This window comes from Nicotiana tabacum, chromosome 9 (assembly GCF_000715075.1).
Source record: "Nicotiana tabacum cultivar K326 chromosome 9, ASM71507v2, whole genome shotgun sequence".
In the NCBI taxonomy this organism is placed as follows: Eukaryota; Viridiplantae; Streptophyta; class Magnoliopsida; order Solanales; family Solanaceae; genus Nicotiana; species Nicotiana tabacum.
This window is the reverse complement of record NC_134088.1, coordinates 93528022-93541979: the sequence shown is the minus strand read 5'-3', so window position 1 is coordinate 93541979 and position 13958 is coordinate 93528022. Positions and strand designations below refer to the sequence as shown.

General features: G+C 39.1%; 1 protein-coding gene across 1 annotated transcript; it reads left to right on the top strand.

The window, feature by feature from the left end:
* The first annotated feature begins 1874 nt into the window (after positions 1 to 1874).
* On the top strand, positions 1875 to 4797 carry LOC107787977 (bi-functional coumaroyl CoA and feruloyl CoA ortho-hydroxylase F6H2-2-1-like). The gene is made up of 2 exons (XM_016609607.2): positions 1875 to 2566; positions 4057 to 4797. Exons 1-2 carry the CDS (start codon positions 2064 to 2066, stop codon positions 4634 to 4636), a joined length of 1083 nt encoding a protein of 360 aa, XP_016465093.2. The 5' UTR covers positions 1875 to 2063; the 3' UTR covers positions 4637 to 4797.
* The last annotated feature ends 9161 nt before the right edge of the window (positions 4798 to 13958 follow it).

Below are 13958 nucleotides of genomic sequence, written 5' to 3'. Positions count from 1 at the left end.
CTTTTATAATGAATGGTTGTTATATAGGAATGTTATTATAGAGAGGTATGATTCTAGAGTCGGCTTCATTGCTTGCAAGGATACTAATATGTTCAGGCAGTTGTCCACCCGATTGAATCCTCAGCAGCTTTTTTGAATTTATTTTGTTTGTGCTTTAAATGAAGACCTTCCCCACAGTGGATATGCTTTTAGTGAATGGTATATGTGAAATCAAGAAGAAATGGTCTGTGACGATAGCCTATCTAATTCACAAGATGAAATAGAAATGTTCAACAAGTGAGGAATTAGGAGGCGACCAACATCCAATGGCACGGTCAGAAATTTTAACGAGGGGTTCTTTGGCAAATACCAGGGCAGGAGAAACTATTTACCAGCCCTTGCTCATATGGTTTGCCCTCTACCTATTTTGTTTTTAATATCTAGTCAAAACCAACCAAATAAAGTCAAATTAAGCTAGGAGTACTAAATCAAGCCGTCAAACCAAGCCAAATCAAACTAAGCTAAGCCAAATGGGTAATAAGTGGATAGGTAGGAGTAATTAATTTTAATTGGATAGGCATATATTGTAAATAGTTTTTAAATTGGTAGAAAAGAATTATAATTTTAAGTTTAATGGATATTTTGCATAAATTGCTCTTCAAAATTTTCAAACTTGCGACCTAAAGTGGACTCCTTTTATGAGGATAATCATAATGAAAATTTTGTTCTACAATGACTTGTTGAGTTCCGCAATCGGGAGGGAAGGGTTTGTCGTTGCGTGTGAAATATTTATGGCAGTTAGCAAAGTTGCTCTTTTCAAATTATTACTACTGCTGTTAGAGTACTTTTTTCCTTTCTTTTTAAATGTCACTTTATTAATGTTACCTAAATTTTTAGCATGTTTAGTTAAACTTCTAAAATCAGCTTATTTTGATAAGTATTTTTTTTTTAAAAATATTTTTCTCAAAATATGAGAAATAATTTGTGTTTGGCTAATTAATTTAAAAAATACTTCTGAATATCAATTAGTATTTGGCCAAGCTTTTAAAAAGTATTTCAACGTGTATTTTTCTCAAAATTATTTTTAAAAAAGTACTTTTGGGAAGAAATTATTTTTTTCTGCTTTTGCTTCTGCTCAAAAGTATTTTTCTTTCTAAAAATTTGACCAAATACTTTAATTTTGAAAAAATATATTTTTTTTGGAAAAATTTTTTTTAAAAAAATAATATTTTTGGCGAGAAACTTGGCCAAACACACTATTCATCATTCACGACAACTGACAAGAAAAATGTGGAGGCTATTCAAACAAACCGCGACTTATATCACCACAACTTCATGCGTGTGGACATTAAGAAACCACCACATCAACTACCAACAACTAGTCTAACGTTTTATTTTATTTTCACAATTTAATTGGATACGAAATTTTAAAAAGAAAGAAAACACGTCTGACACAACCTAAAGTTCCCTTTTAGAACATGTCGTCTTAAGATTTTTCATGACAATTAGAGCGTGCAATTAAGCATAAAATGAAAAATTAAAATTAAAATATTTTAAATATAAAATATTTCATTGTTGTTGTAACATATTAAACAGAAAAGAGTAAAACATTTGGTATGGAAAAATAATTTTCGAAAAATATTATTTGTTTTCAAACTAATTAATTTTCAGTGTGAATTCATACAAAGAATCTTCTAATTTTTTGTAATAAAAATATTATGTAAAAAATATTATGAATTACAATAATTAATAATTTAAAATATTTAAAAGACATAAAAAAAATAACAGTAAACAACAACTATTTTGACTCTCTAAGCAGTTACTGCATCATATAAAATAAGGTAACTATCCAGTATTCTCTAAAATATTAAAACTATTTCAAATAGACTAATAGAGAAAAACAAAAGCGGGGAAATCATTTTCCCTTTTGATAGAAAAAATATTCTTTATGTTTGATTTCCTAATTATTTTCTTTCTTCTACCAAACCACACCCAAAATGAAATATTGCATCCTTCAACCTCAACCATGAAAATATAAAAAGAAAGCACCTCATCTCTTCTCTCCCACAGTAAATTAGATCAAAATGAGTTGTACAAAAATTGAAGCAGTTGACATATTTGATTTTGTGATCAAGAAAGCAAATGGAATAAAAGGCCTAGTAGACACAGGCCTTGAAAATGTGCCAAAACAATGCATTCAGCCAAAAGATCAAAGACTAGACAAAAACCAATTACATATTGACAATCAAGAATCAATCCCAACCATTGATCTGTCCAATTGGGATGATGTAAATGTTGTAAAATCAATTCAAGAAGCAGCTAGCAAATGGGGTTTCTTCCAAATAATCAATCATGGGATTCCTATTGAAGTTCTTGAGAATTTGAAGGAAGCTGGTCACAGGTTCTTTGAGTTACCAGCTGAAGAAAAAATCAAGTACTATAAGGAAAATGCTGGACCTGATGAATCTGTGCTCTTGTTTTGGAGTGCAATCGGTGAGAAAGATGAGAAGGTTTTGGAATGGAGGGATAGTATAAAACATGGTTGTAATCCTGGGGATGATAGCAATCTTTGGCCTCCTCAAACCAGGTAATTAGCTTTCTCATAATCTGATTCACTTTATCCGCTATAATACCCTTTGACTTGACACAAAATTTTTAAAAAAAAAAATTTTTTGAAATATGTAGTCCTAAAAGATTAAGGGGCAAAAGTTTTATAGGAGTCATGACATTTATGAGGCTACAAAAACTTTTCTCCAAGAGTAAAGTAAATAAATTAAAAAATTTAAAGTTAAATTATTTTCAAATATAAAATGTGTTATTTTTTTAATAAAAGACTAATAAATACACATTGTGTCCCCTAGATTGAAAACGGAAGGAATAGTAAACTCACAATTATTTTTTCCAAAAAAGTCACTAAATTTTCATACTATAACAGTATAGTTAGAAAATTATTTTGTTATCACATTAAATTAATTGAAATTTAGTCGTTGCATATAAAAGTAACGTCATTAGATTTTAACACTACAATATTATAACTTATCCGACACGATAATTTTATTGTTATTGTAAATAAAATTTCGTATTTTCAATTATTTTAACGTGACTTTTGGTTTTTATGTTCCCACTTTGTTTTCTATCTTATTTGTTATACTTTCTTACTCTTTAATTTTATTGATAATTAATCCCTTTCTTTTTTCCTTTACTTCGCTGTGACGTGTACGTATCATCAGTCATAGATGTTGTGCTTATGCTCAGCCTAGGTTGCTTCTAGCTACAAATCTTTTTCCTGTAGCTACAGAGCCTAGAATGAGTTTAAGTTATATATACTGATGGATAAAAAAAATATTTATATAATAAACTATTTAAAAGGAACCTTAGACCAACGATAAAATTGTTGTCCTTGTGACAAGTTATGGAGTTGAGCCGTGTAACCAGTCACTAAAACTTGCTCTTTAGCGAGATATTTTATGGATCGAGCTACCTTTTTTTTCTTACTATTAAATTATTTAGAATATTAATTATAATAAAAATTCAATAATAAATATTAATTGATAAAATGATAAAATAATAATTCAAATTCATTGTTGTCGTTAAGAATCTGAGTTGTCTAAATTTCGAACTTCAATCATTCCTTTCTTTTGACTGCATGTAAACCCTCTCGTGACAATCAACAAACACTCCTAATGCCTAGTGCTAGACATTAGAAACTAAAATGATAATCACAAAAGTTTGACTCATATATATTTGGTCCATAAAGAAGAAGAAAAAAATTATTCATGCAGCTATTATATACTCCTACATTCCATTTTTATGATATTATTTTTTTTTTTTAGTTGCTGGAAAAAAGAATGATATCTTTTCATATTTGAAACCGCTTTAACTTTAGACCTTTTATTTTGCCCTTAGCAGCATGGTATTATAGCCAAGATATATCATGGCATATTTAAAATCACAAATTCAAAAAGTAGTTGGTAATGTATCAAAAATAATATTTCAATCAAACACTGCCACACAAGATAAAGAATGAAGTCTCCCTTTTGTGCTGCGGAGTTCTGGATCTTATATTCCTTTGTGCAGGGAGCAGGTCTTGGAGTATGAAAAGTGGGCTATACCACTTGCTAAAAAGTTGCTGGAGATTCTATTAAAAGGCCTTAATGTCAATGAAAATATTGATGAAACTTTAGAACCTCTATTGATGGGCACTATGGCTATCAACATAAACTACTATCCACCTTGCCCAAATCCAAGCCTCACAATCGGTTGTCGCAGACACTGCGACGTTTCTTGCATTACTATCCTCCTTCAGGATGACACAGGAGGCCTTTTCGTCCAAGGAACAAAAGACAATAATTGGATCCATGTAACTCCAGTTAAAGGAGCCTTAGCTGTTAATATTGGCGACTCGCTGCAAATTATGAGCAACGATCGATACAAGAGTGTCGAGCATTGTGCAGCTGTCGATTCGAGCAAGGCTAGAATATCTATACCGTTGTTTGTGAATCCTAGGCTTGATACAGTCATTGGTCCTTTCCCACAAGTGTTGGAAACTGATGGAGAGAAACCAGTTTACAAACAACTTCTGTTTTCTGATTATTGGGAGTATTTTTTCAGTAAGCGTCCTTCGGGGAAAGCATCATTAGATTTTGCTAAAATATGACGATGTTACCATTTGTTTGCATCAGTCAAGAGAAGAGAGCTGCATGTATTTTTACAATTGCAGAACATATTGATATGCTTACAAAAATATAAATTGAATTCTTAATTTTTCTTGTACTACCTCATCAGTTTGAATTTAATTTAGTTTCATACGGATCTCAACAACTCACTATTGAACAAAATTCTCATTATGATTATCGCCTCCTCAGTTATTGCTTAACTATTTCTCTTTCATCTTGTGAATCAATCGACTATGCAGTATTTTCAAAGACAAATTCCTCTTGAATTCACATATACCCTTCACTTAAAGCATATGTATTGTGGAGATAACATGTCAATCAGCAATAAAGCAAGTTAAAAAAACCATCAATTTGAATCAAGTATGAAGAAAAAGCCACGGTATTCAACCAAAACTTATAGATATATATATATATATAGACACAATTGTTTACCCTAAAAATTGAGTAACAATTAAACTTATATTGTGGTTTTAAGGATATGTGATTTAAACCAGCACCAATTGATAAACAACGAATTAAATAGATAACTTGGACAATAAAATAAATCAAACTGGTCCGCAAACAATACCTCGACCTCGATTCAAGATAGTCAGGAGGTTAGTTAATAAGAACAATGGAGGATGGAACAAACAGCGATGAACAGTAAGTAAAACAAAGAAAGCAGCGTATATGTATATTCTTATCAGTGAATAATATTTTTTTTTACAAGTGAATGGGATCCCTCTTTATATAATAGAGGAATCCTAAATAAGGTACAACTCTAATAACGGAAGTAGATCCCATGATTGGCGCTAATAACGCTTTGATTTGATTTGTTCAGGGAAATCCGCCCTGACTTTCGACCGGTTACTGATATCTCGTCATTCCGTTATAACGCCTTACTCGAAGTCAGTCATGCTCGATCTCGATTATTGCTGGCCTCGATCTCAATGAACACTTCGATCTCCAGGTGTGATGTTCTATCTTCAAGCTCGAGTCCGATCTATTATGAGGTTACCCTCGAGGCAACTCCCCTGTCAACGAAATCGGGTATGTCCGATTTTGACCGTATACAAATAGTCCCCTCGTTTTTTGGAGTGTAACGAGAAGAAATGAATTTGAGACTTCGATTTAATACCTCGATCAAATTATGACATCAACATCGTGACGTAAGAGACAAAAGCGATTGAAGCGTCGCGTTTGCACAGTTCCCAAGGTCATTAATTAACGCCAGTTGAAGGTCAGCCACCAGTGCTTTCAAACCGTCAAAGTGGCTATTATAAATAGACCGCCTTCATAATCTTTTCAAACTTCTTCTAATCTTCAAAAGCTCTTTTATTCTCTTCAAGTCCATCAACTTTGTCGGTTTCCGTTTGCCAATCTCTTATTAAAATGCAAATTCTGCCTTTTCCTTCCTTAAACCTCATATAGCAATGGCAAAAACATCAAAGACCGTTCCTCAAGAAGAAAAGGCCTCCTCATCGCGGTCGGCCGGTGACAAAACACCGGTGGAGCCACGTATCGAAGAGTGCATCCCCGGGCCATGTGAACTTACTTCCGACTTTAAAGTCGAAAACCCTCTTCGGTTCCTGGCCAATGCGAGCCCATGTCTAGATACATCTGTTCGATATCCGAAGGATGATCTCTAGCAGCTGAAAAAGGACATTCACTGGGAGAATAAAGAGGTGGTGATTCCTACCCCCTAAGAGGACATCACCACTCATGTAAAAGGGTTCTTAAGTGTGTATACTTACCCTTTCACACTGGGTTCCGTCGATCCCGTCATAATCGACTTTTGCCGCCAATACCGGGTAACCCTAGGCCAGATCTACCCCTCTTTTTAGCGCATTGTCATTTTGCTCAGATTCTTCTCGAGCAAGATCGAGGGGATGTCTTTCACCCTCGATCATCTCATTAGGCTATACAGCCCTCGTCTTTATCGGGGCGGACTGATAAGGCTTCAGCGTTGGGCCACGAAGGTGCTATTCTCGAGCATAGATGAGGACAAGGACCGAGGATAGATGTGCCGGTTTGTCCGAGTCAGGACCTCCGATTTAAGCCCCGTTGAGAATATGCCATTCCTCGAAGAATAGAACATGAAGCGTAAGTAGAACTTCACCGATAACGTTTGATTACTTGTTATGTTTCCTTTCCCTCTTCTCATCTATATTCTTCTTTATGGTGCAGCTTCCCCCTGGTTTCCTGGTGTAGTCCCGGACCTTGCAGGTTGGGTTCGACAACTGGTTTCAACCTCTTCGTATGTTGAGTGCTCGTGGCGTGATTTGGCCAAGGGTCGATGGGAGGCCAAAAATCATGGTAAGTTCCCATGTCCGTGTTTGATGTTTTCCTGTGAAATACTTCCTTTTAACTTGACTTCTTCTCATACAGGTTTTGGAGATAATGTCGTTTTGAGGCCGCCTCCCCTCGGGGAAGAGGAGGTCCCGAAGCCGACCAAAGATAAGAAAAGGAGAAAGGCCTCGCCAGTAGATACCCCAAGGCCCAAAAAAAGCAGGGCTTGAAAGTCGAAGACTGATCTCGCCGTTCTGCCTGCCGATGTAGTCGAAACGCTACGAGATGAAGACGAGAAGGGAGAAGATACTAACTGCCTGTTAGTGGCTTGGAAGAGGGAAAGCATCGAAGCTTTGAAAGTTGTTGAGCCGGTGAAAGTCGAGGGGGTTCAGCCGCAGACTGAGGTGATCTCGGGGGAAGGTCCGAGTAGAATTCCCGAATCATCGGGTGTTGATGATGCCTCCTGCCGTGATGAGCAACCGACGGGTGTGCCCGAAGCGTCTAGTTCTGAGGCCCTTAAAAAAGAAGAGAATGCCCCAAGTGACTCGCTCGGGGCAATTAATATTGACGATTCGCCGCCCGGCCCCACATTCTCAGAGGGGAAGTTTCGGGATGCCCGGTCCATGGGGACCCCCAATGTGGGGACGGCCCCCGAAGGGGATGATATATTTCGTGGTTGCTTCGCGGGGTCGATGATATTTCCGACCTTGACGCATCACTCATTTTTGATGAGGCTGCTCAGCGGCTTCTGAACCAAGTGAGTTTTAACTCATGCTACCATGCTTGCGTTAGTTCTTATTTCTCTAAGTCTGATTTTCTTTCTTTTTGTACAGGCTACAGTGCTCCATCGAGAAGCGTCTTCCAAGTACCGAGCTGAGTTGGCCCGATATGAGGCTGATCTCAAAAAGCTTACGGAGGAGAGAAACGCCCTCAAACTCCTCTATGTGCTAAAAGAAGAGATCATGAGCATTCGAGCTGAGCTGACAAGAACTAATCAAGATCAGACCGAGCTCATTAAATGGGTAATGTAAATTTTTGGGAGCTTATTATGTATTAACTTGATATTGGCAACTAACACTTTGATCCTGCAGGTTCAGCAGAAGGCCGAATTGGTTGAGCAGCTTCGTGAGGAGGCCAAGATAAAAGAGGCAGAGACTTTGGGGTGGAAGTTGAGCATGGGCCGTCTCGGCTCGGAGAAAGATGCGGTACGGGCCCAACTGTCTTCGGTTGAGCATCAACTCTAAAGCGTGAAGGTGGAGAACTTGGCCCGAGCCCAGAAGGTTGAAGAGCTCGAGACTCGGTTGGCCGCTGAGCTTGCAAGGGCCACATCTGAGGTAGAGGCGCTCGTGGCCTCTTACCGAGCCTACGCTGAAGCCGCTAACACTCAGGCAAAGGAAATTTCTGACGCTGCTGAGGTTAGATTGTCCCGTGTTGCCGAGCATGCTAGGCGCCAGTCTCGAAGAGAGACTCTTGAGGAGGTACATGCTCGTGGCTTTGACCTCACGGCTGAAATCGAGAGTGCAAAAGTTTTGGAGGACGAGGCCGGAGCTTTGCTTTCCGATGATGAAGACTCTGCGAGTGGATCCGAGAATGGAGGAGATAAAGATGAAGCTCCAGAAGATGCAGCTCCCGAGGCGGACTAGGCACTTAGGATTTTTTTTCTCCTTTTGTTTTTTGTGTAAGACCTTGTGTGGTCTTTGTAAATACTTTACATATATGAAATATTCCTTTTCTTTCCATTTCGTCTCTGATTTCTGATTTATGATAAAGTTTGTTTTGCCTTGGTCTTGTGAGAACTTTGTTGCAATCGGGTTGTTGTAGCCTCTATAATCGAGTGAGAAATAGCTCAAACTCAGAGTAGAACAAACCCTTAGGTTTTTAGTTAAGCGAAGGCGAGTCCCCGGGCTCAACAATATGTTCAGGATTTTGATTTCGGATGGCTTGATTGAAGTCGTAATTGTACTGTTTTTGTAGCCGAATTCGAGTAAATTTCGAACTCACAGTAACAGACCCCTTAAGGTTTTATATCAAATAACGTTGAATCTTCAAGCTATATTCAAGCCAATTTTATTTGAGCTCGGAATAGTGAAACCCTTAGGTCCGAATTGAGTGAGAACAAAATCTCGAACTCTAAGTGTATTGGCCCTTAGGCTCTTTAGATTGGGCCGATATGGCCTCTAAAAGATGGCTACTTTTTCCCTTTTTCGGCTTAGAAGACTTAGTAAAAATTTCTTTATGCCTTAACACGTATTCTTTACCCATTAGGTATTTTGAGGGTTCGATATCGATTGAAACCCCTTTGCTTTTTGTGCCTTAGCATGTTTGTGTTAAGATAATTTGATACCTCTTAAGGTTTTTCGAGGGCTGATTTCATCAAAAGCCCTTTTGCCGAGGGTAGCCTTTTTTAACCGGTTTTTCAAAAAATTCGAAGGCCTATTTTTATTGCGGGATTCGTATGTCTCTGAGCCGCCTTAATTTGGCCGTAGCCTTTGAGTATGCCTCTTGGGATTATTTCCCAATAACACTTCGAACTTGTTCGAAGTGTTAGTCCCCGAGAGTGATGTCCTTGGCCTATAGATCGAGGGGTGCCTCTTTGAGGTCTAGTTTAGATTACTTGAATATGTCGATCATCGATGGAAGACCCCGAGTGTACGAGGTATATTTGCACTTGGCCCTTGAGCCATTTCTCACAAAATCATAAGTATGGAGCTTGTATAATAGAAAATTTTCTTTGAGACACAAGATGTTTGATATAGAAAGAATGCTTCTTTGTATAATTTATACATGCGTACATGTTTTGCCATCGGGGCTCGACTAATCTATACGGACACGGTTCATTCGACCGATTGGCCCATTACAAAGTTTCTCTATCGAGACCCTTTGACACGAAGTAATTTCCTCGACAGTGTAACATCTGAGGGTGATGACCCCAGTATTCGAGGTTGATTATAAATAAGCCTTGGATACTGTTGAATTGTCCTCATGTAGCACATAATTGTTGCCTCGTTAAAAACCTCGCCGGGAAAACCCACTTAGGACAAAAACCGATCTAAGGGAAAAAGAGTGCAACGCGTGCTTTAAAACCTGAGGTCTCGATGTCTTCGATCGAACACCTGCAGTGAGTTAGTGTCGAATATATAAATGAAAAAAGCGGATAAAGTCATACCTTTAGTAATAATACCGTTTGAGAAGCGATATGTTCCAATTATTTGGTAGTTGTTCGCCGTCCATCGTGCCGAGCTTATAAGATCCCTTTCTGACGATGTAGAGGACTTGGTAGGGTCCCTCCTAATTTGGGCCGAGCTTCCCTTTATTAGGATCTCGAGTGTTGATGGTGACTTTCCTCAGGACTAAGTCCCCGACTCTGAAGTGGTGAAGGTTGGCTCTCCTATTGTAGTATCTTTCGATTCATTGCTTTTGTGCAACCATTCGAAGGAGTGCGGCTTCTCATTTTTCATCCAATAATTTGAGGCTAGTATTCATAGCCTTGTGATTTGACTTTTCTGTTGTATGTCGAAACCTGGGAGTGGGTTCCCCGTATTACGACTGGAATCAAGGCTTCGGAGCCATATACTAAGGAGAACGGGGTTGCCCCCATACTAGACTTTGATGTTGTTCGATATGCCCAAAGAACTTCGAGTAGAATTTCTCTCCATTTCCCCTAAGTGTCGTCCAACCTTTTCTTTAGGTTTTGAATGATAGTCTTGTTCGTCGATCCGGCCTGTCCATTCACACTAGGGTGATATGGTGTTGATAACATCCTTTTTATTTTGTGGTCTTCGAGGAATTTTGTCACTTTGCTGCCGATAAATTATTTTTCATTGTCGCACACTATTTCGGCGGGTATCCCAAATCGACATATGATATGATCCCAAATGAAGTCTATAACCTCTTTCTCTCACTTTCTCGAACGCTTGTGCTTCAACCCATTTAGAGAAATAGTCAGTCATAAATAAAATAAACTTAGCTTTACCTGGGCCGATGGCAGAGGGCCGACGATATACATTCCCCATTTCATGAACGGCCAAGGGGATATGACTGAATGAAGTTGTTCTCCGGGTTGATGGATCATCGGTGCAAACCTTTGACATTTATCACATTTTCGAACAAACTCCTTAGTGTCTTTTTCCATGCTATCCTAGTAGTATCCTGCTCTAATAATTTTGTGAATGAGTGATTCGGCGCCGGAATGGTTCCCACAAGTGCCTTCATGGACTTCTCGTAGAATATAATCGGTGTCTCCTAGTCCTAAGCATACTGCCAATGGTCCATCGAATGTCCTTCTGTATAATGTTCCATCTTCAGCCAATGTGAATCGAGCAGCTTTGGTTCGTAGGGCCCTCGACTTTTTAGGGTCCGATGGGAGATTTTCGTTTTTCAGGTATTCAATATATTTATTCCTCCAATCCCAGGTTCAGCTTGTAGATTTTATCTCGGCATGATCTTCCTCGATCACAGATCTTGAGAGTTGAACGATAGTCCCCGAGCTGAACTCATCTTCCTCGACTGATAACCCTAAACTTGCAAGTGCATCGGCCTCACTATTTTGTTCTCGAGGTGCATGTTGTAAAGTCCATTCCTTGAAACGGTGCAAGTTTACCTACAGCTTGTCCAAATACCTTTGCATTCTATCCTCTCGAATTTTGAAGGTTTTGTTTACTTGGTTCACTACCAGTAAAGAGTCATACTTGGCTTTAATGACTTCTGCTCCCAAGCTTTTAGCTAGCTCAAGACCTATAATCATGGCCTCGTACTCGGCCTCATTGTTAGTCAACCTAGAAGTTTTGATAGATTTCCTAATAGTGCTACCACTGGGCGGCTTCAAAATGATGCCTAGCCCGAACCCCTTCATATTCGAAGCACCGTCTGTAAAAAAGGTTCATATCCCCGATGATGTACCCGGTTTTAACAAGAGTTCCTTTTCGACTTCGGGTACGAGGGTTGGCGTGAAGTCGGCCACGAAGTTTGCTAAAATTTGAGACTTGATGGTCGTCCGGGGTTGATATTCAATACCGTACCCACTGAGTTTGACGTCCCATTTGGCCAATCGGCCCGATAGTTCAGGCTTGTGCAAAATATTACGAAGTGGGTAAGTGGTTAATACGCATATAGGGTGACATTGAAAGTATGGTCTTAACTTTCTAGAGGCGCTTATCAGTGCAAGTGTCAATTTCTCCAAATGTGGATATCTAGTTTCTGCTTCTCCTAAGGTTCGACTTATATAATAAACGAGAAATTGCGTACCTTTCTCTTCTCGAACTAGGACACCACTTACCGTGATTTTCGATATTACCAAGTACAAGTAAAGTTTCTCATCTGCCTTTGGAGTGTGAAGAAGTGGTAGGTCGTTAGGTATCGCTTTAATACCTCTAATGTCTGTTGGCATTCCGGGCTCCAGGCTAAATCGTTCTTCTTTTTTAGCAGAGAGAAAAATCCGTGGCTTTGATCCGACGACATCGAAATGAATCGGCCTAAGGCAGCTATCCGTCCAGTTAACCTCTGTACGACTTTTACACTGTCCACGACGGTGATGTCTTATATGGCCTTGATTTTATCGGGGTTGATATTGATCCCCCGATTCGATACCATGAAGCCAAAGAACTTGCCTGAACCTACCCCGAAAGCACATTTCTCGGGGTTGAGCTACATGTTATATTTCCTTAAAATCTCGAACGTTTCCTACAAATGAGTCAAATGGTCCTCTGTGCGCAGGGACTTAACTAGCATGTCATCAATATAAACTTTCATTGATTTACCTATTTGTTCTTCGAACATTTCATTTACTAGGCATTGGTAAGTAGCTCCTATATTTTTTAGCCTGAAGGGAATTACATTATAACAATATGTTCCATACTTGGTGATAAATGAAGTCTTTTCTCGGTCCTCTGGTTCATTTAGATTTGATTGTACCTGGAATAGGCATCGAGAAAAGTAAGGATCTTGTGGTCGGTCGTGGCATCGATCATGCGATTAATGTTAGGAAGTGGAAAAGAATCTTTGGGGCATGCCTTGTTTATATCCTTATAATCTACACACATTCTAAGTTCGTTACCTTTTTTAGGGACTACAACTACATCGGCTAACCATTCAGGATATTTCACTTCCCGATTGGACCCTATTTTGAGGAGTTTAGTTACCTCATCCTTTCTGAATGCGTGCTTTACCTCGGACTGGGTTCTTCTCTTTTGCTTCACCGGTTTAAACCTAGGGTCCAGGCTTAGCCGATGCGTCGTTATCTCCGGTGGGATCCCTGTCATGTCTAAATGGGACCAAGCAAAACAATCTATGTTATCAATAAGAAATTGAACAAGCTTTTTCCTGAGTTCGGGGGTTAATCCCATTCCCAGGTATACCTTTCGCTAGGGTAAGTACTCGATCAATATAACCTGTTATAGCTCTTCTACCGTTGATTTGGTGGCGTCAGAATCTTCGGGAACAATAAAAGTTCGAGGGGTCAGAAAATCCTCCTCTTCTTCTTTTGTCTCCTGCATCCCTGATTCAGTCAAGGCTGGTGGCTGTGATTGCTATTTGACTTCCTGTTTACCTTTGATACTCGACCTTTCCGAGGTTGATAGTGTCGATATCGGCGTTACCTCATCGACCGCAAACATTTTTTTTGCGGCATGTTGCTCCCCGTATACTATTTTTACACCAGCCGACGTCGGGAATTTCATCATTTGGTGGAGAGTCGAAGGGAATGCCCTCATTTTGTGGATCCAAGGCCTTTCGAGTAGGGCATTGTACCTCATGTCGCCCTCGATTACGTAGAACTTGGTATCTTGAATTGTTCCAGCCACGTTCACCGGTAGAATAATCTCCCCATTAGTTGTTTCACTGGCCATATTGAAGCCATTTAAGACCCGAGCTGTGGGCACGATTTGATTTTGTAGGCCGAGCTGCTCCACGACCCTCGATCGGATGATATTCATCGAGCTACCTGGATCCACTAAAACACGTTTAACTTGAACATTATTTAATAAGATAGAAATTACCAGAGCGTCATTGTGGGGCTGAGAAATGCCTTCTACTTCTTCC